The sequence below is a fragment of the Meles meles genome, chromosome 15 (genome assembly GCF_922984935.1).
Source record: "Meles meles chromosome 15, mMelMel3.1 paternal haplotype, whole genome shotgun sequence".
Classification (NCBI taxonomy): Eukaryota; Metazoa; Chordata; class Mammalia; order Carnivora; family Mustelidae; genus Meles; species Meles meles.
The window spans coordinates 21,813,911-21,835,918 of record NC_060080.1 but is presented as its reverse complement, the minus strand read 5'-3'; the positions used below and the strand labels follow the sequence as shown (position 1 = coordinate 21,835,918).

At 40.9% G+C, this 22,008-nt stretch overlaps 1 protein-coding gene across 3 annotated transcripts in view; it reads right to left on the bottom strand.

Annotated features, from left to right (window-relative positions):
• Positions 1-20,989, bottom strand: part of ZNF512 (zinc finger protein 512) — a 31,169-nt gene extending 10,180 nt beyond the window's left edge. Inside the window, exons 1-10 of one of the 3 annotated variants that reach the window (XM_045979686.1) lie at positions 20,872-20,989; positions 20,297-20,355; positions 9,017-9,201; positions 8,287-8,382; positions 7,906-7,989; positions 7,123-7,247; positions 6,297-6,383; positions 5,787-5,885; positions 4,999-5,166; positions 2,063-2,257 (exon numbers count right to left, since the gene is read on the bottom strand). In XM_045979686.1, the coding sequence (XP_045835642.1) occupies positions 2,063-2,257; positions 4,999-5,166; positions 5,787-5,885; positions 6,297-6,383; positions 7,123-7,247; positions 7,906-7,989; positions 8,287-8,382; positions 9,017-9,201; positions 20,297-20,355; positions 20,872-20,901 (1,128 nt within the window). In that variant the 5' untranslated portion in view covers positions 20,902-20,989. The remainder of the gene's footprint in view (positions 1-2,062; positions 2,258-4,998; positions 5,167-5,786; positions 5,886-6,296; positions 6,384-7,122; positions 7,248-7,905; positions 7,990-8,286; positions 8,383-9,016; positions 9,202-20,296; positions 20,356-20,871) is intronic. The other 2 variants (XM_045979687.1, XM_045979689.1) reach the window with 2 other exon arrangements.
• Between the last annotated feature and the right edge of the window lie 1,019 nt (positions 20,990-22,008).

Below are 22,008 nucleotides of genomic sequence, written 5' to 3'. Positions count from 1 at the left end.
TTTCAGCTCAGGTCATGATGTTGAGCTCCTCACTCAGTGTGGAATCTGCCTGTCACTCTCTCTCTGCCCTTCCCCCCTTTACCCACTTGTCCACTCCCTCTTTCAAATAAATGGATAAATGTAATCTAAAAAAGAAAAAAAAAACACAGAATGTATGCACCCATGAATATACATAGATATGGATATGCACAGACATATGCACCCATGGATACACACACACATACACACTCTCTCTCTCATATAAGTTTAGCTCTATCCACCAAGAAGGGCCAGAAGCATTGACACCCCAGCAGGCATGAACACACCTAGCATTCAAATCTTGGTTTTTAAATATATTCTTCAATAAAAGAAATCAGCATTCCTTGGAGAAATGGTTGATTCCATGGCTAGGGCAGGGAATATATGAGATGACCCTACAGCATCTCATGGTGTCAAAAATTTAAGAGGTACTCAAAAAAATGATAGAGGCATGTCCCAAAGACACAGGAGCCCACTTGGAAGTGCTCTTGATGGCCAACTCTGAGACGATTTGAGCCACAAAATGACCAACAGTAACAGCACCATATTATGATGCTACAATAAAATATCCTTGAGTCCATACTGATATAAACAGAGTAGCAGAAGAAAAGGACGTATCTTTCTCACAGAATTCCAATTAATAACTGCAGAAGAAATAATGGGAACACTAAACATCATTAGGCAAACAACCATAATTGTTGCAGTGACGGATACTATGTTAAGTGGGCAGAAGTATGGTTAGAGAAGGGCAGTTGCATAGTGTAAATCCCCCCACAAAATATTCACTAATTATAAGGGGGCAAACTGTAATTTTGCCTTGGAGAAAAACTTGACAACACACCCTCATCAAGTGATCAAAGTTATAATCAGTAAAAAGACATTCCAGGATCATATCCCTCCTGATACAGTGCACTCAGAAGGGCCAACGCTGCTTCCGTGGTATTCTTGACAAAAACATATGACCCTCAATCTAATCTTGAGAAAAGACTACACAAATCCATACTGGGGATATTCTTCAAAATAACCAGCCCGTCCTCTTCAAAAGAGTCAAGAGCACAAAAGACCACCCCCCCCCCCAAAAAAAAAGCCAGAATTGTAACAGGTGAGAGGACACTAAGGAGACAGTAAAGAGAATTAAATGGGGATCCTGATGGCGTCCTATGACAGAATCCTGATCGGATACTATGTCATTCGTTACGTAAGGAACTGGCATTAGAAGAAGCCAGGTAAAGAGCATATGGGACTCTGTACTCATTCTGCAATAGCTCTGCCAGTCTAAAATTATTCCCAAATAAAAAGGTTTTTCAAAATGGAATATATAATTTGTGAAATAATAAAAAATGTATCTTGGTCTCTGCACTCAGTTCCTGTTAGCACTTAGTCTTCGACCCTGGTTCCTGACAGAGAGCTCCTAAAACTCCAAAGTTCCTGAGTAATACCAGTATTTCACTCAGAGCTCACAATTCCTTGGTCTATGATCTATTTTAAACCAAAGGCTTCCAAGCTGGGTTCTGCACCCCGCAGAAATACACTTGCAACCATGGAGGGAATGATAAAAGTATCAAGGAGAAGGCCAAGTAGACAAAGCTTTGGGTTCACTACCCCATAGTTATTCAGAGTGACTTTGCTGTCCGTTATTTTACATACTGGTGTTTTATATAAGCTTCCATTTGGAAAAAAGAGTGGGAAGGAAGAGGAGTTCTGTGGCCAGAAAAGCAAGTTGCAAGCATTTATCTAAACTAAATATAAACTACTACATATGAACTAACAAAGTGGAAACACACTGGGCAACAACTAGGCAAAAAATAATCTGGAAATGCTGATTCCCTCTGGAAGTAGTCCAAAATTAAGAAGGTTCCTTAAGGAACTTATGGAATGGACTGTCTCTCGAGGACCCACAAGAATCCAAACACTCATGTTCCATGTCTAATAATAAAGAAGCAAAATATCATTTATCGTGCACTCCACTGCATTTAGTTTTCCGTACGCAGTAAGCACAGAAGCAGACACGGTTTGACATTAATACTTAGAGTTTCTACTTTACCTTCCGATCATCAGGTACCAAATCCTGAAGCACCTTCCTCTTGGGCCATTCCTTGGCCAGTTCAGCAGAAGCCAGCTCCTGCAGGTGGTATACAGCTATCTTGGCAGAACGCCTCTGAACTCGACCGCCACTCTTTGGCTCCAGGCTCATCTCCTTTAAGCACTCTGGCTGTCCTGACTCTGGAAAGAATGAGATCTGCAAGAATGAGACATAGCAGAACACAGGTCTGAGAAGTGGCTTCCATCAGAGCCAGTGATTAAAGGCTATCCTTCCTGCTCTAAGTATCAAAAGCTATTTACTAGCTTGCTAACCGTTAGCATATAGTTCCACCACCTTAATGTGTATTTTGTTAGTTAAAAAAAAAAAAAACTTCTCAGGATAAAATCTGTTGTTTTGATAAGTCAAAGTGGTTAAAGGTCAAGACATTGCCGTGTGCAAAGACAGGACCCTCAACCCATATCTCATACTACATACAAAAATCAAATGAAAATGAATCAAATGTAAACCATGTAACTGTAAAACTTCTAAAAGAAACCAAGGGAGAAAATTTCGTAAGCCTGGGTATGACGGTTTCTTAACATGTCACCCTGGCTAGGCTACAGTCCTCAGCTGTTCAACCAAACACTAATCTGCACGCTGATGGGAAGGTACTTTGTAGATCTAATTTTTAAAGTCCAAAACCAAGTAGGAGAGGTGTGAGAGAAGAAAAGGCAGGAGAGATTCAGAGCATGAGAGAGACTCACTACGTCTGCTGCCTTGACGATGAAGGAAACCAGGGAATGCACATGGCCCTCAGAAGCTGAGAACACTTCCTGGCCTACAGCAAGCAAGGAAGTGAGGTCCTACAACTGCATAGAACTCAATTCTTAATCTTAAGGAGCCTCAAAACAGATTCTCCCCTTGAGCCTCCAGAAAGGAATAGACCTACTGACACTTTGATGCCAGCCTAGTGAGGTTCTACACAGGGGAGTCAGCTAAGCTGTGCTATACCTGAGCTTCTGGCCTGACAAGCTGAGTTAATACAGCTGTGTTGTTTAGGCCACTGATTTTGTGATTCTTTTTTTATAGCAGTAATAGAAAAACTGTACCTTGGGCTGGGCAAACATATCTTAGATACAATAAAAGCATTATCCATAAAAGGAAAAAAAACATAAATTGAATGAACTTTATCAAAGTTAAGAATTCTACTCTTTGAGGGGCACCTGGGTGGCTCAGTGGGTTAAGCCTCTGCCTTCAGCTCAGGTCATGATCTCAGGGTCCTGGGATCGAGCCCCACATCAGGCTCTCTGCTCAGCGGGGAGCCTGCTTCCTCCTCTCTCTCTGCCTGCCTCTCTGCTTACTCGTGATCTCTCTCTGTCAAATAAATAAATCTTAAAAAAAAAAAAAAAAAAAAAAAAAGAATTCTACTCTTTGAAAAACGCCCCAAAAATGAAAAGCTAAGCTGGGAGGAAATATTTACAAAACATGTAGTTGGTAAAGGACTTCTGTCCAAAATACATAAAAAAACTCAGAATATTTTAAAACCTCAACAGTAAGACAATGAAACTCCAATAATAAAGGCTCTCAATGGACACTTCACTGAAGAGGAGAGACACTTCACTCAGGACCCACATTGCCAATAAGCACATGAAAGGATGGTTAATGTCATTAGTCATTAGGGAAATGCAAATTTAAACTGCAGGGAAATACCACTGCATACCTAATAGAATGAAGTAAGAAAAAAATGACACTGATAATAGCAAGTCCTAACAAGGACACAAAAAAACTGGAACTCTCATTTTGCCAGTGAGAATGCAAAATGGCACAGACACTGTGAAAAACAGTTTGGCAGTTTCTTATAAACATGTACTTATCATTTGACCTAGCATTTCCATTGCTAAGTATTTACCCAAGAGAAATTAAAATTTGTTTTCACAGAAAAGCCTTTTATGTGAATGTTTATAGCAGCTTTATTCATAATTGCCAAAAGATGGAAACAACCCAAATGTTCTTCAACTGGTGAATGGATAAAGAAACTGTGAAACATCCATATAATGGAATCCTAGACAGAAATAAAAAGAAATAAAATTAATGATACATGCAACACATGGATGAATCTCAAATGTATTATGCTAAGTGAAAGAAGCCAGACTCAAAAGCTATACATTGTATGACTCTGTTTATGATATTCTGAAAAAAAACAAAACTATAGGGACAGAAAACAGATCGGTGGTCAAATCGTTCAAGATTTTGAATGTGGTGGTGACTACATGAATGTATGTATTTGTCAAAACTCTTATGGACTATACACTAAAAAAGGTGAATATTAATTACCATATGTAAATTATACCTTGAAACTTAACTCTAAAAAAAAATGAGGTAGGGCAAGCCTAGGGGAAAAAAAATTAAAAGTCAAGACAAAAAAACTGGGACGGGGGGGCGCCTGGGTTGCTCAATGGGTTAAGCCTCTGCCTCTGCTCAGGTCATGGTCTCAGGGACCTGGGATCGAGCCCCGCATCGGGCTCTCTGCACAACAGGGAGCCTGCTTCCCCCTCTCTCTCTACCTGCCTCTCTGCCTACTTGTAATCTCTGTCTGTCAAATAAATAAATAAAATCTTAAAAAAAAAAAATTAAAAAAAAACAAAACTGGGCTGGAAGAACCAGCTGAACAGACATTTCCACAAAATTTCTAGCTAAAGGGGAATGCCTTAAGCTTTAGAAATATAATAATGAGTCTACTTCTGCACAGATTATACATTGAACTTTGATTTCTCTAAGCTAATTATGTTCAAAAGGCAGAAAAAAAGAGAACCAAGGAAAAACAAGAGAAAACAAAAGCATTCAAAGATTAAAAGGGGATACAAATGAGGAACCAAGGAGGTAGGGGAAATGTCAGGGTTAGTAGTCACCACGAAACAGATCCCCCAAACAGGGTCTGGAAAGTAATCAGTACTCACAGGCCCATGCTCTGACCTCAGGTGATACGCAAGTCCAGCCTTCGATTTATATGGCTTTCCACAGTGGTGACATTTCAGGGTCATCTCCTCCAGCTCTGCAGCCCCTTTGCCACATTTTCTGACATGGTACAGATATCCCATGATGCTGGTGAAGCTACTAGAGCAACTCTGAACACAGGAGAGAGGCCTGGACTATAATCTTCCATCTTTTGACATAATCTCTCAATTTCTCAACAGCCACAAAAGACTCCACCACCATATCCTATAGGTAGATCCTCCGACACGGCTAGACCCTCTCCAACACTTCCCGTTAGCACGACCCTTCCCTGTCCCTCGTCCCTGCCCTAACAGCTGTCCTGTCTGCCACTAAGAGCGACGTTCCGTCAGTTCAGTCAGCATCCAGTCCGCTAACACTGTGTGTCTCCTCTGCCGCAGAGCTTCCTCGCTGGCTGGGGACTCGACCCCACCCCAGCAGCAAGCACCCAACGATGCCAAAGCTCCTCACGGGGAGATTACCAGGAGCCTTTCCATCACACTAAAGAAGGGTGGGAAAGGAACCCCTTTGAACAAAGGAAAAGGGGAGAAAAGTAAGTTTGTGGAGATGCGAAAGAAAAATAAAGAACTATTAATGAATTCAAAACACCTGGAAAAGCAGAAGCCAGTCTTAATGCTGGAAGGTGACACAGAACCAGGTCTACAAAAGAGAAGGAGAAAAAATGGAAGAAAGTAACAGAAAGACAGTGACTCGAGACTCCAGGCCGAAGGAGACACTGTCCCCGGGCTCTTACCTCACGCATGCACCTGAGCTTGCCCAGTCTCTTTAGAACTGTCCTGAGCCGCTCTCTCTCACTTGGCTCGTCTATTTCATCCCCAGCCTTCAAAATGGGCTAGAAAGCAAGAGAAGCAAACAAGCAGATGATTCACAGAAAAGTCAGATACAGACAAAAATGGTATCATAGGAGAATCAAGGACTGGACTAGCACCTAAGCCGAGGCCCATGAAGCTTAGTTATCTGACTCCTGGCTTTCTCCATCTTCTCCTAGACAGACAAGGAAGCAAATGCAATGCAAGTAAGAGTTCAGAGCCTCTGTCTTCCAGGAGACGAAACTTTGGGACTAACGTAAACACAAAAATACCCAACACAACGGTTTCACCGTACATAACTCTCTATCAAAAGGGTGCTCTTACACGCCTGCAAAGCCCCAGAGCCTTAGCCACCTCCACAGGGTTATCCAAACTCATCCACGTAAAGACATGAGAACCCCCCGCAGGCTCATACGGGACAGGAGACACCTTACCAAGCTATTGTGATTTGCCATGACGTGATACTTCATCCCTGCCAGGGAACGAAGCTGTTTCCCGCAATGATGACAAGTAAACATTTCCTACAAGGAAGAAATACTGCTCAGTGCCAGGCTGTTCAACAGAGAAATAGAATGTTAAAAAGTCCTACTCAGATACTCTCGACTATATCTCCTTTCACTCCCAAACTTGACAGTCAAGGCATCTCAAAATGCCACAACCTCAGTGTCATGTCCTCAAGGACAAAGAAGGAAAAGCAACTCATTTTGAAAGAATGACCATTTACTAAGTGCCAATATTTGCCAAGTAATGGAACAGGCCCTTTGCGTGTATACTTTCTTTCTTCTCCTCTCAGGGACTGCTCAAAATTATTTTCTCTCTCTTATAAATGAGAAAACCGAGGTCCACACATAAAAAAGTTAAATGACAGGGGCGCCTGGGTGGCTCAGTGGTTTAAGCCGCTGCCTTCGGCTCAGGTCATGATCTCAGGGTCCTGGGATCGAGTACCGCATCGGGCTCTCTGCTTGGCAGGGAGCCTGCTTCCCTCTCATTTTCTCTGCCTGCCTCTCTGCCTACTTGTGATCTCTCTCTGTCAAATAAATAAATAAAAATCTTTAAAAAAAAAAAAAAAAGTTAAATGACACAACAATTAAGTGGCTGAGTGAAGATTTAAACCCAAGTCTGTCAGACTCAAAAGCCTCTGTCTTCCTTCTAACACAATGCTGCTGCTTCTCCACAAGTATCAGCACACCCAACACAAAATAGAGAGCTAAAGTATGGGGAAAGAGCGTAACTGTCACGAAATGCCACAAAATCTCTAACCTGTTTGCAGGTCTCCATGTGTTTCTTTAAGCCCTCTATGGTCTTTCTCCCCACTGCCTGGCAGGTAGGACAGGAGACACTGCCTTTATCCACGATTTCTAAGTACCACTGTTCCTCCAAACTGCCTACAAAGGAGAAAAAGGAACACTTCATAATCTGCAGAATTCTCTTGAAACAAAAAGCACAATCCTAAAACTTAGTAAAAGTACCATAAAAATGATTTGTTCCCTTCCTGGGGAAAAGACTCGCTGTGTATAATTTCTAGAAATATTTTTTCCCAGTCAGTGAGGAAGCACCTACTCAGCTTCCCATGATAAAAACCATCTGGGCACCACTCAAAAGCCCAGTGGCTTATAGAACTGGGCAACGTTTTTTTTCCTAGCTTTATTGAGGTATAAGCCACAATGGGCAACACTTTCATAGCTGCATATAGCAATGGGATACTGAGATATTTAACAGCCGGTTTGCTGAGCGTTTTCTATGTGTCTGAGACTTTGTGCAATGTTTGTATCCAATTAATCTCCACGAAAATTCTGACTGCCTTCATTATCCCACTCAGAGACAAGGAAACCGAAGCTTGCAGAAGTTAACTAGATGGTGGCAGGCCAGAAAACCAATTAAGAGCCAATCTTTCACAAGGGTCTGTCTGGCCTCCAAACCCATGCCCTTAGTAACTGCCTCCTTAAAGAAACTCTCTGCTACATCATCCCTTAACCACCACCACCAACAACAAAGACAGGGTGTGAGAACTAGATACCCCAAAGCTTCCAACAGAAAACATACCTGCTGCGTAAGCTGGTGGTTCCTTCCGAATACGACGAGCCTGGGATTTGGGATTAGGTTGAGTTTTAGGCCGTTGCTTCCTCCCTGACACAAGACAGAAACTTGAAGCCCAACATATCAACTTTGCTACCCCGTCTCTACTACCAAAATCTCCTCCCTCATCTTTTCAACACCCTGTGTCTCACTCCCTCAACCAACTGACTCCCTTAAGTTGTAACAGAAAAACACTGGTAGAGTCAACCAGGATGGAAGCCATTCCATGCCAAAAAATCAAAGGGCACAACAGTGCTTCAAGGGCCAAAACCTAAGGTCTCTCTTGTACCTCTAAAAGATAAAGCCCAGGCACCCACAGAAAGAGAAAGAGCAAAGTTACTCTCTTACCATAAAGCTTATGCTTCTTCTGAGGAAATTCTCGATAGTCTTCATCTTCTTCCTGCCTGGGTTTCCTTTTTCCTTTGGTTGATACTCCACCTGACCCTGAAACACCATACAAAACAAACAAACAAAACCCTCAGTATGGTTTTCAAGTGAACGTCTCTGGCCTGCCTTCAAAACTTCAGTCAGGAGACCATCATAGAGGAAGATCGTCAGTGAGCACAGACCTCACAGAAGTGGTCGACATTTTTAGGGAAGTTGGTAAAACTTCACTAACTCACTCAACCTCCCCCTTTCCCTTTTTCTTATTCTCCACCCAAGTTATCAACTGTTCCCCTACCAGTAACAAGAGTCTTCAGGCAATGTGCTTTCTTTGATCTTGATTCAAAGCTAACACGGAAGTAGAACCATTCCAGATAAAGGGCTACTAAGGACCCTTGAGACTATGCCCACCAAGAAAATGACACCCAGAATCACCCTTACACCAGCCCCCAAACTTCAACAGAGGATCAAACTGGAACAATGGGAAAGAAGTTCAAATCATGTGAAGAGGGAGGGCTGACACCAGTCTAACCTAGAGTGAGATCAGCAGAATTTCACTCTAAAATAGAAGGATCGTTCACAAAGTTGAATAGTGTGTGGCAGTCTAACATAAATGTGAGATACACATATGTGAGATTTACAACAGCTACCTAGAGAGTGCTCTGCCTTTGACATAAGACAGAGATACTGATACCTTCGACACGGGAAGCAGCAGCTGGCTTGACCCTTCTCATCTTCATCCAGTAGGTAGATTTTCGGAAGGATGGTGGAAAATCACTCACTGGCTCACATGATGAGGCAGATGATGAACCACTTAAGGAGTCATCGTGAGGGATGGTGTACTGGAAACTATTATCCTTTATGGAGCACTGGGTCCTGCTAGTAATACAAAACAAATAGACATACCACAAAGGAGGATCTGGAGTAAAGTTCCTATTAATTCTTTATATCTTAAGAAGACAAGTTGGTTACCTACACAAAAACTAAAAAGCCTGATAATAAAAACAGACCTGAGATTGTACTCTAACAATTACAACAGTTGTAATCAAATGCAACATATAAAATTATTACACTTCATTATAATAAAAGCAGTCCGCATTAATGATCACTCTGCAGCCCAAGTAGGCACACTTTTCTAGACTGATCAAAGAAAACAAAGTAGTGAAAGTAACAGGTGTTCTTTGATCCTTCAGAAGATCCTTCAGTAACCAGGTACGTCCAGGCCACCCAATTTCTCTGACAGAAGGACAGTAACTAAATACTATCCCTGAGAACAGAGAAGAGTTTATAGGGCCCTAGTCTGATCCATCTTCCCTAAACACTGAGTCAGCACTGTCCTGTCTTATTTAGGCAACATGATTCTTAGCTCCCAGCGTTAAAGGGGCTACTTTATCTAAGGTAAGCTGGCCGGAGAAGTCTGGTATACAGCTGGATCCAAATTCCCAAATCTAAGACCAATCAGTATGTAGTTAAGAAACATTCATCAGTAACTAGGTCATTCAGAATGCACAGAGGAGCCAGCAGTTCTCAAAGTGTGGTCCAAGGACCTTGAGACATCCCTTTTCCGGCTGAAGATCCGTGCGAGGCCTGCCTTAGGTTTACGGTTTAGAAAGACCACTCTGGATGCTATATAGAAAATGACCCATGGAGGAGGAGTGAATACAGGGAGAAGGGCTAGCCGCTCAATGTAACAGTATGGATAAGAGATAAGGATCCGAACTAAGGTTCCGTAGCAGAGATAAGTTGACAAATTCAAGATAACACTTCAGTGGTAGAGCTGATAAGAATCACCTAGAGGTTTGAGGCAAGGAGATGGAAGTAACACAGATGACCATTCTTAAGAATATATGTTAATAAAATATAATACAGGCCCACTATGGAATACTAGGTAGTTGTTGGAAGCAATAAACCATTTCTACACATAGAGACGTGAGCATAACCAAAAGAGCATACTGCTGAATGAAAAAGAAACAGGGTGCCTGGGTGGCCCAGTCAGCTAAGCATCTGACTCTTGGTTTCAGCAGCTCAGGTCATGATCTCAGGGCTGTGAGATGGAGCCCTGCCTTGGGCTCAGTGTTCAGTGCTGAGTCTGCTTGACACTCTCTCTCCCTCTCCCTCACCCCCTCTGTGTACACGCACACTCTCGTGTGCATGCTCTGTGTGCGTGCATGCTCTCTCTCTCTCCAAAAAGAAGTTAAGTCTTTAAAAGAAAAATAAAGAAAGAGCAAGACTTAATGTCAGGTTGGTAAATTAAAACCAAATACACACATAAACAAGACTGGCTATTTTACAAGGATTCATAAATATTTAAGGACAAATATCAAATTTGCTAACGCAGTTGTCTCTGGAAGGGAATGGAAATGGAAATAGGGAAACCAAAAAACAACAGGGACTGATGATGGCAGTATGCTAGGAACAGAGAAGAATGATTTTCCATTCTCTGCACATGAGATCCAAAATTGCGAATTTAATACAGCGAAGTCCTGATTCTGCCGTGGTGCATAAGGCCATCACAGCTCATCCCTCCTGCTGACTACTACTGAAAATCCTGGACTCTGAAAAGTAAACAAAGTGGGTGGACTACAGAGAGGTGTCAAAACTGGGAGAAGTGACTCACATGGGTGTGCTGCCCCATTTTGTTTGCTTTCCCTCCCATGCCGCAATGCAATAAGGGTGGGCCCCATTTGCAGAGTAGCGTGGGCAGTCTAAATTGCAACAGAAACTCTCTTTCTGGCCACAGAAACCAGGAAAAGGGTCTCTACAGACTAAAATGCGTGAGGGAACTGTGAAGAAGAATCAGGCAAAGAAGATGATCCCATAATTCTGTGTACGAATCCACACAAATCACAGCTTAATCTAAACTACATATGGTTGGAGCATACCGAAACCAGCTTAGCAAAGGCTTTGAGAAATGAAATAAGATTTGAACAAACTGCACAAGTCTCAGAATCACCCCTGAACTGCTAGTAAAAGATAGACCCAACATATCAAAAGCTTGAAGAAATGAAACGAGACTTGAAACACCCGAAAAAGTCTCAGTCAAACCCCTGAGCTGTTCAAGACCAACCTAAACCATCATAGCAAAGACTCAAAGAATGGAATTAAGACTGACCCAATGACTTCAGAAAGCAAGACAGAACTTATGGTCTGAACAGTAAACAGGTTACTTGCTAAAATAAAAATAGCAATGATCCCCCAGAAGATTCTAAAAAGACCTGGTCTACACAAATAACATTGACAATCTCGGGAATAAGTTCCAAAATTATGCAATACACAAAGCAGCAGGAAAATCTGCATAATTCCAAAAGGAACAGATAATGAACAAATGTCAACCCCAAGATGTTAGAACTATCAAAGATTTAAAGCAGCTATTACAGGGACGCTTGTAACACTGGGTGTATTACTGGGCGGCTCGGTCAGTTAAGTGTCTCCCTTCAGCTCAGGTCATGATCCCAGGGTCCTAGGACTGAGTCCTTGCTCACCATGGAGTGCTTTTCCCTCCACCTGCCTCTTTCCCTGCTTGCGCTCTCTCTGACAAATAAACAAACAAAATCTTAAAGGGGGGGGGGGGGAGAGCAGCTATTATAACTATGTTCCATGAAATAAAGGAAAACACACTTCAAGTGAAGGCAAAGGTAGGACTTCTCAGCAGAAAAAAAGAAACCATAAAAAAGAATTAATTGAAATTTTAGAACTGAAAAAAAAAAACAATATTTGAAGTAATAACAAAATGGGCTCAATAACAGAATGGAGATGACAAAGGAAAAAGTCTGTGAACCTGAAGACAGAAATTATCTACTCCGAAGAACAAAGAGAAAAAAGACTGAAAAAACAGTCAACAGAGCTTCAACAACCTATGAGTCAATATCAAAAGGTGTCACTTAACACCTTAAGGATATCAAAAGGTAGGGCACCTGGGTGGCTCAGTAGGTTAAGCCTCTGCCTTCAGCTCAGGTCATGATCTCAGAGTCCTAGGATCCAGCCTGGCATCGGGCTCTCTGCTCAGCAGGGAGCCTACTTCATCCTCTCTCTCTGCCTGACTCTCTGCCTACTTGTGATCTCTCTGTCAAATAAATAAATAAAATTGTTTAAAAAAAAAAAACAAAACGAAAGGTGTCCAGAAGGAAAGGAAAAAGAAATTGTGGCACCAAAATACATTTGAAAGAAATAATGGTGAGGGGCACCGGGGTGGCTCAGTGGGTTAAAGCCTCTGTCTTCAGCTCAGGTCATGATCCCAGGGTCCTGGGATCCAGCCCCGCATCGGGCTCTCTGCTCGGCAGGGAGCCTGCTTCCCTTCCTCTCTCTGCCTGCTTGTGATCTCTGTCAAATAAATAAATAAAATCTTAAAAAAAAAAAAAAAAGAAAGAAAGAATGGTGGAAAATTGCCCAAATTTAATGAGACATAAATTTACAGATTCTAGAAGCTCAACAAATACTCATTGGATACACTGAAAGAAAAACACACCTAGACACATCCTAATGACAACGTTCAAAACTGAATATTAAGAGAGAAAAATCTAGAAAGCAGCTAGAAAGAAATGACATGTTACATATAAAGAACAACAGTTTGAATGATTACAGAATGTTCTCAACAGAAACCAAGGAGAAGAGAAGATAATGTAACATCTTTAAACTCCTGAGACAAAAGATCTGCCCATCTAAAATTCTATACTCAGTAAAAATATCCCTTAGACATGCTTCTTCAGGTTAAAAAAAAAAAAAATTTAAAAAAAGAAAATTTGTTGTCTGCTCTATGACCTGCTCACAGACCTGCTCTATGAGAAATGCTAATGGAAATTATTCCAGATACGATGAAGGAAAATGATACCAGAGAGAAATCTGGATTTTTCGGAATGAAGAAGAGCAAAAGAAATGGTAAATAGCTCTGTAAATATTAACAATGACAACAACAGGGGCGCCTGGGTGGCTCAGTGGGTTAAAGCCTCTCTGCCTGTGGCTCAGGTCATGATCCCAGGGTCCTGGGATCGAGACCCACGTCGAGCCCCAAGTCTGGCTCTCTGCTCAGCAGGGAGCCTGATTCCCTTCCTCGCTCTCTGCCTGCCTCTCTGCCTACTTGTTATCTGTCTGTCAAATAAATAAATAAAATCTTAAAAAACAACAACAATACCACTTTAAAACAAAATTTTGACATTATCTGGTGAGGTTTTCAAAATATGTAGATGCAATACATATGAGAGCGATAACTTAATGGTCAGCAGGCAGGGGGCTGAGGAATTCTACAAGGTTGTGAGGCTTCTAGATTTAAACAAAGTGGTAGTATATTAACTTTAAGTAACCTATGAAACAATAGGTATATACATTGTATTTCCTAGAGCAACCACTACACAGGAGAAAGAAACAGAAAAAAAAGAAAAAGTTAAAGAGAAATTAAAAATCAATAAACTAAAATCAGACACCAAATATTCAAATAACTCAAAATAAGATATAAAGGAACAATACACAGGGTATGAGAACCAAAATAAAATGGCAAACCTAAATCCAACCATATCAGTAATTAATTAAACGTTTATGGTCTCAACACTCCAGTTAAGAAGTCCAAGACTGTTAAAGAATGAATAAAAAAGCAATACTCTAGTACAGTTGACCCCTGAACAACACAATCTGAACTACACGGGTCCCTTATACATGGATTTTTTTTCGATAAATACAGTACAGTATTGTAAATGTCTTTTCCTGGTAGTTTTAATATTTTCTTTCCTCTAGTTTATTGTAAGAACACCATAGGATATAATATATAACATTCAAAAGCTGTGTTAATGGACTGTTTATGTTATCAGTAAAGCTTCCAGCCCACAGTAGGCTATTAGTAGTTAAGTTTTGGGGAAGTCAAAAGTTATATGCCGATTTTCAACTGTGTTGGGGTCAGCATCCCTAACCCCTGTGTTGTTCAAGGGTCAACTAACTGTATACTGCACCTACAAGAGGCACACTTTTTCTTTTCTTTACTTTTCTAAGTTTCAGTTATTTAAGTAATCTCTATACCCAGTGTGGGGCTTGAACTCAGGAACCCGAGATCAAGAGTCAAATGCTCTTCCAACTGAGCCAGCCAGGTGCCCCCAAACTTTCAATATAAAGACATATAAAGAGTGGAAATAAGTGGATGAAAAAATTATACCTCACAATCAGCAAACACAAGAAGGCTGGAGTGGCTATTCTAATACCAGATGAAAGAGACTTCAAGGCAAGAGTATCACCAGAGATATAAAGGGACACTTCATAATGATAAAAGTAACAAATCATCACAAAGACATAATTACTCATTGTATGCGTCTAGTAGTACAAGCTCAAAGTTCACAAAGCAAAACTGATATAATTAAAGCAAAAAAAAAAAAAAAACAAACAGACAATTCTACAGTCTTAGCAAAAACTTTAAGACCTCCTCCTTTCAGGAACTGGTAGAATGAGACAAAAATTCAGTAAGACATAAAAGATGTGAACAACACTATTAGCTAAACTACTCTAGAGTCACTTTATAGAACTACATCCAACAACTACAGGATACAGTTTTTTCAAGTAAACACTGTGCATTCAATAAGACAGAGTATATTTTGGGCCATAAACTTGAACCTTAAAAAGATAAAAATCATACGTGTATTCACTGACCAGAATTAAATTAGAAATCAAGAACAACAGGAGACCTAAAATAAAAAAATATGGAAATTAAACAATCTACTTGTAAATAATTCATGGGTCAAAAAGAAATCACAAGAGAAATTGCAAAATGTTCTGAAGTGAGTAAGAACAAAAATACACACATCAAAATTTGTGGATTGCAACCAAAGCAGTACCTAGAAGGAAACTCACAGCTCTAAATACTGCTATTAGAAAATTAGATCTATAATCAACGATAAGAGTTCATCTCAAGACATCTTAAAAAAGGCAAAGTAAACCCAAAGTAAATAGAAGGAAAAATATAATGGAGAGGAGAAATTCATGCATTAGAACAGAAAACAGAGAAAATCTGGTTCTTTGAAAAGACCAACAAAATGGACAACCTTGTGGCTAGATTGAGATAATAGCAATAAGCATTAGCAATGAAGTTAAAAAAAAAAGTGTCATTTACAATAACATTAAAAAAACACCTAAGAATATATCTAACAAAAGATAACTGAGACTTTTTTTATTTTAAGATTTTATTTACTTATTTGACAGACAGATCACAAGTAGGCAGAGAGGCAGGCAGAGAGAGAGGAAAGGAAGCAGGCTCCCCAGTGAGCAGAGAGCCCGACTAGGGACTCAATTCCAGGACCCTGAGATCATGACCTGAACCAAAGGCAGAGGCTTAACCCACTGAGCCACCCAGGTGCCCCAAAAGATAACCAAGACTTTTATAAGGAAAATTACAGCATGTTGGTGAGACAAGTTAGGGATCTAAATAAATGGAAAAATATAGCATGCTCATAAGTCAGAAAACTTGGTATTGTTAAAATGGCAATCCTCCCCAAATTGATCTGCTGACTCCATACAAGAGTGATCAATACTCTAGCATGCTTTTTATAGAAACTGACAAACTAATTCTAAAATTTATATAAAAAGACGAAGAACCCAGAATAACTGAACAAAAATTTTTTAAAGATTTTATTTATTTATTTATTTGACAGAGAGAGCACAAGTAGGCAGAGAGGCAGGCAGAGAGAGAGGGGGAAGCAGGCTCCCTGCTGAGCAGACAGTCCGATGCGGGGCTGGATCCCAGGACCCTGGGATCATGACCTGAGCAGAAGGCAGAGGCTTAACCCACTGAGCCACCCAGGCACCCCTAACTAAACAAATTTTGAGAAAGAACAAAAAGGAGTTAAACAACTTACCCTATCTGATTTCAAGACTTACTCTAATCCCACAGTATCAAAACAGTTTAGTACTGGCAAAAAGACAGATATATACATCAATGGAACAGAATAAGGAGTCCAGAAACAGACTCACACACATATATGTTCAAATAATTTCTGACAAAGGTGCCAATGCAATTGAATAGGGGAATTCTTAACAACAGGATATACAAAATGAAAAGAAATTAACACTGACTGTTATAACACACCATGACCAAAAAATTAACTCTAAACAAGTCATAGACCCAAATGTAAAACCTAGAAAACTTCCAGAAAAAAAAACAAAGGGGAAAATCTTTGCAATTAGGGATGACAAAGTTTTCTCAAATATAATACAAAAAGCATGAAACATAGAAGGAAAAAAATAACATTTTAATCATTTTTAATGATAAACTTAAAACTGTTGATCTTCAAGGCACCCAAGTGGCTCAGTCAGTTGAGTGGCTTCAGCTCAGGTCATGATCTCAGAGTTGTGGGATAAAGCCCCAAATCCAGCTCCACACTCAACAGGGAGTCTGCCTCAAGATTCTCTCACTCCCCCTGCCCTTCCCCCTTCTCTAAACTAAATAAATAAATCTTTAAAGAAATAAAAATAAATAAAATTGTTGTTCTTCAAACACGCCATCAAGATATGATGCAAATCAGAGATTGGAAGAAAATATTTAAGGCGTATCTATCAAAGGAACTGTATTCAGAATATAATTTTAAAAAATACTACAATTCCATAGTAAGACAAACAACTCAATTTTTTTAAATGGGCAAAAGAAATGAACAGGCACTTCCCAGATGATGTATGAATGGCCAATAAGCACATGAACAGATGTTCTACATCATTATTCATTAGGAAAATGCAAATTAAAATCACAATGAAACACCACTATATACCCATAAAATTGGCTAAAATTGAAGACTTATTCCCATACACTGGTGGTAGAATAGAAAATAATGTCACCAATTTGGGAAATAGGCAATTTGTTAAAAAGGTAAACATACTCTTGACATAAGACCCAATCAACCTAAGATGGTAAATCTTAGTAAATAAATACCATCTTAAGTATTTATCAAGAGAAAAAAGAAACAAAACATTTTTTCACATAGAGACTTGTACGTGGAAGTTTATAGCAGATTTATTTTAATAACCTCAAAATGAAAATAACCCAACTATCCATCAAAATAGATGGCTAAACTAATCATGATATATCTATAACCAAATTCTGTTCAGCAATAAAAACTAATTTTCACTCAAAATCATTATTTTGAGTGAAAAAAATCATGTAAAAAGAGAACATACTATATGATTTCATTTATATAAAATCTTAGAACATGCAAACTACTATATGGTGAAAGGAAAAAGGTCAGTGGTGTCTGGGAACAGGAGTAGAGAAGGGAATGGATTGCAAAGGAACCCAAAAAATTTTTTCAGAGGGATGGAAATAGTATCTTGATTGTGGTGACACTGTTATGGTTATCTACATATACCAAAGCTGATCATACTGTACACTTTAAATATGTATACTATAAATATGAAGTCTACTGTACTTCAATAATACCTCAAAAAATATTTAAAAATTTTTAATAGGAACTGGCAGGTCTCCAGGGCCAAAACCCACCATCCAAAACAACGGAAACAATCTCTACTAGGAACACTTAATAGTATCAAGAAGCCATTAAGAGTCAAGTCCCTTAAAAAAAAAAAAAAAAAGTCAAGTCCCACGTGACTCCTCTTGATAAACTGTCCTCATAGGAATTTCTTTACTGTCAGTGTAGGACTCAGATACACCAATACCCCCTCTCATGAATAAGTACAAGCACAGTAATAAGTAAATAAATAAATATCAAGAGTTCATATAATCAGTATGATTAACATCTTAGAAATTAAATCAATGTGATTAGGGAATCCCTTCCTATTGGTCTCTCTTATTTCCAAAGGACAATTTATCCAGTATTTTACAACACTTGTCATATGACAGTACTTGATTGCTTGTAAAAACCCAGATTAATTTCAAACTTCCCTTTCCATAAATATGACAAAAGAAAGACTTTGGTTTAAAGAATATAATAATTGTAGTGACTTCATAATTCGTTGTGCGCAGCATACCTTTGGGTCTCAGCTTCTAACCACAAGACTGAAAAGTTTAACTGATTTTCAACTCCTTTCTGATCGACCAAGAATTTTTCAGAGACCCTAGTTCATTCTCTAGTGCAACTACTTAGACTTCATTAGAAAATTATTTCAGGGGCGCCTGGGTGGCTCAGTGGGTTAAGCCGCTGCCTTCGGCTCGGGTCATGATCTCGGGGTCCTCGGATCGAGTCCCGCATCGGGCTCTCTGCTCGGCAGGGAGCCTGCTTCCCTCTCTCTCTCTCTGCCTGCCTCTCTATCTACTTGTGATCTCTCTCTATCAAATAAATAAATAAATAATCTTTAAAAAAAAAAAATTATTTCAGTTCATCTCAGTTTCCTTTGCAGCCTCCGTTCATTCTACCCAATCTTTTTTTTAAAATTAATTCATTTATTTTTTCAGCGTAACAGTATTTATTGTTTTTGCACAACACCCAGTGCTCCATGCAATACATACCCTCCCTGTTACCCACCACCTGGTTCCCCAACCTCCCACCCCCTGGTTCCCTAACCTCCCACCCCCTGCCCCTTCAAAACCCCCAGGTTCTTTTTCAGAGTCCATACTCTCTCATGGTTCACCTCCCCCTCCAATTTCCCTCAACTTCCTTCTCCTCTCCATCTCCCAATATCCTCCATGTCATTTATTATGCTCCACAAATAGTGAAACCATATGATACTTGACTCTCTCTGCTCGACTTATTTCACTCAGCATAATCTCTTCCAGTCCCAATATTTAAATGCTGATGCTCTCCAGGGTTTCATCCTCTAGCCTCTTCTAGTCTCACTTCTCACCAATGGTTCTCAATCTCTTACAGAATCAGTTAAAAAGGATTCCTATGCCCTAACTCCAATGATTCTGATTCAGAATAATACATGAGGACCGTTAATCTTTATATTTTTAAAAAATTAACCACTTGCTATTCCATTAAAAGCTTTTATCTGCTCACATTCTGTTCTCTATGGGAAAAAAAAAAAAACTTTACCTTCTGGCTAACTGGATTATTACTTGACTTTCAAGTCTGTTTAGGAGTGACTTGCTCAGGCAACTCTTCCCTTCTGAACTATCACTCTATAACACTATCACTCTGAACTTTCCCCAAGTGCTATATTAAATTCCTGTTTAAAAATATTTCCTTATGGGGCGCCTGGGTGGCTCAGTTGGTTAAAGCCTCTGCCTTCAGCTCAGGTCATGATCCCAGGGTCCTGGGATCCAGCCCCGCATCGGGCTCTCTGCTCAGCAGGGAGCCTGCTTCCCTGTCTCTCTCTCTCTCTACCTGCGTCTCTGCCTACTTGTGATCTCTGTCAAATAAATGAATAAAATCTTTAAAAATATATATATTTCCTTACACCTTATCATGTTGATGTACTTGCCTATCTCCCATTTAGACTATTGTGTTTTTCTTGTCTGATATATGTCTGATATTCTTGTCAGATATATGTGTTATAGCACGTAAGATATTCAGCAAATGTTATCTGAAGGAATTAATTCCTTCCAATGAATACCTAGTTAATAAGAATCTCTTTTGTACCAACAAATATGGAAAAGGTTAGCACATTCAGTCTACGAAATAATAAACCCATCTTAAACTCAAATAGTCGGAAAATAAAAGGATTTCTTACAGCCATTTTTATCAGTCCTTCCCATGTTCATCAATGTATTCATGAGTATATATTTCATGTCTGAGGACATGTGGGGCTACGCTGTCAATACGTTCCATTTTTAATATAATTTGTAATTTGCAAGCCAGGTTCCTCTCCGCTACATTAGGTTTAGACCTGCACTGTCCAATCAGGTAGGCACTAGCTACAGGTGGCTATTTAAATTTAAGTTAAGATTAAATACAATTGAAAATTCAGTTCCTCAATCACACTGGCCACATTTCAAGTGCTCAAAAGCCGTACGGTCCTGAACAGTACGGGTACAGAACATTTTCTCATCATCACAGGAAGTTCTACCGGCCAGCGCTGGCGACACAATTATAAATGGATCCCAGAAAACCTCACTTACTTCTTAGCTCCCACGATCTTCGTGCTCCTCTGCTGCTTAAAGGATGTGGGTTCCGGTGTCTAGCAAATCGCAAGCACATGAGTGAATGCTAGGGACCTCTAAATCCTGACCACAAAAAGACGAATACCCCTGTGCCCAAAAGAAATGTAGCTCTATCCCCGGCAACGACCTCCAACGGGAAAAGGCAAGACTTTTTAAGAAAAGTGTGTCGTCCTGTCTTCCTACAGAGTTAAGGCAGCTGACACCACCATACTCTTCACCATTCCCAGAGCCCTGTCCCAGATAAAGGTTCTAAAGGGAGGCGAAAAGAGAGGATACGGATATGGGAGGTACTGGGGATATAAAAAGCACAGAAACTAATAGCAATCGGGCGAGGAACTGAGTCCAAGGAGGTGGGGAACAGTCAGCGCTAAGTGGGGGGGAAAAGGGAGACAGGTAGATCTGACCTATAAGGGTGGGGCCTACGATGGGCTCTGATAAAACCAACTCTGAGCGTGGGACAAAAGCGAGGGACCGCGTGTTGAGGGCTCCACAGCGCTACCCCTAAGGCATAACGGCCAAACCGAGAAACTCACGGCGGGTACTGCACCGAGTCTGGAAGACATCACTCCCTCTCCACGCCTAACAAATCCACCCAAGGGCTCCGGCCAGACTAACGCCACTTCCGCTCTCCTCTCCTCTCCCGGATGTGGAGTCGGCGCCGCCGATCCCAGGTCTGAACGTCTACTTCCGCCTGGCAGCTTCCGAGGGGGCTGCGGCCGGAGTGAGTCACGTGACACGACTCCCTCCTCTGAGACCCCGCCCCGGGAAGCTGTAGGTGGGGTTTGGAGCCCCAACCTGGCTTCGGGGCCCCTTCCCCGCGTTCCATCCCTTTGCGCGACACCAAGTATCCCTTCACCCTCCGTTCCCCACCTCCAGCACAAGGAGTGGTCTTTCTAGGTAGAGATCAATTATTGCCCCTTTATTTATCTTAGAGAAACGAGAGATCCATTCCCGCCCTCCCTCCCCCCAGGTAGGCCTAGAGGCTCTTTGATTGCTGAGGGTGCAGGTATCAGAGGCAGTGGCTGAGTAGGAAAGAAGCCAGAAAAGGGGCAGGTCGGTGAAGGCTTGAGCCAGTCAGTGAATAATGGGGACGAATCTCTTCTCATCTGTTAGCTTCAGGCCTCTAAACTTGGTCTGTTTTGGAGTATTTTGTGTGTGGTCCCTAGGAGACGGGTTTGAGTAGCCCTTGCAATCTTTAGACAGACCATGTCTGAGCTTCTTCCTAGGGGAGCTATGTTTGGGTCTCTCCTTAGCCGGACTGTGATGGGTTTTGGCCACACCTACTGGCCCCTTTCAAAGAGGCTCTATTGGCTCTGCTCAGAATGACTCTGTCTGTTCCTCTCAGAGGGACTAGAGTGAGTTCTCTCTGAGGAACTATGACCACTCCTCTCAGAGGGCCTGTGTTGTCTTCTCTCAAAAGGGCTGTGTCCTCTCATCTCTAAGGGACTGTGATGAGTTTTCTGAAAGAGACTGTGACTGCTCCCCTCAGGGGGACTTCGACATCTCCTCTCACAGGGACTGCGACATCTTCTCTCACAGGGACTCCTATGGCTCGTCTCAGAGGGACTGTGATGTCTATTCTGAGGAAGACTTTGATGGTTCCTCTCAGAGGGACAGTGATGGGTCTTTAGAGAAGGACTTCGATGGCTCCTCTCAGAGGGACGGTGATG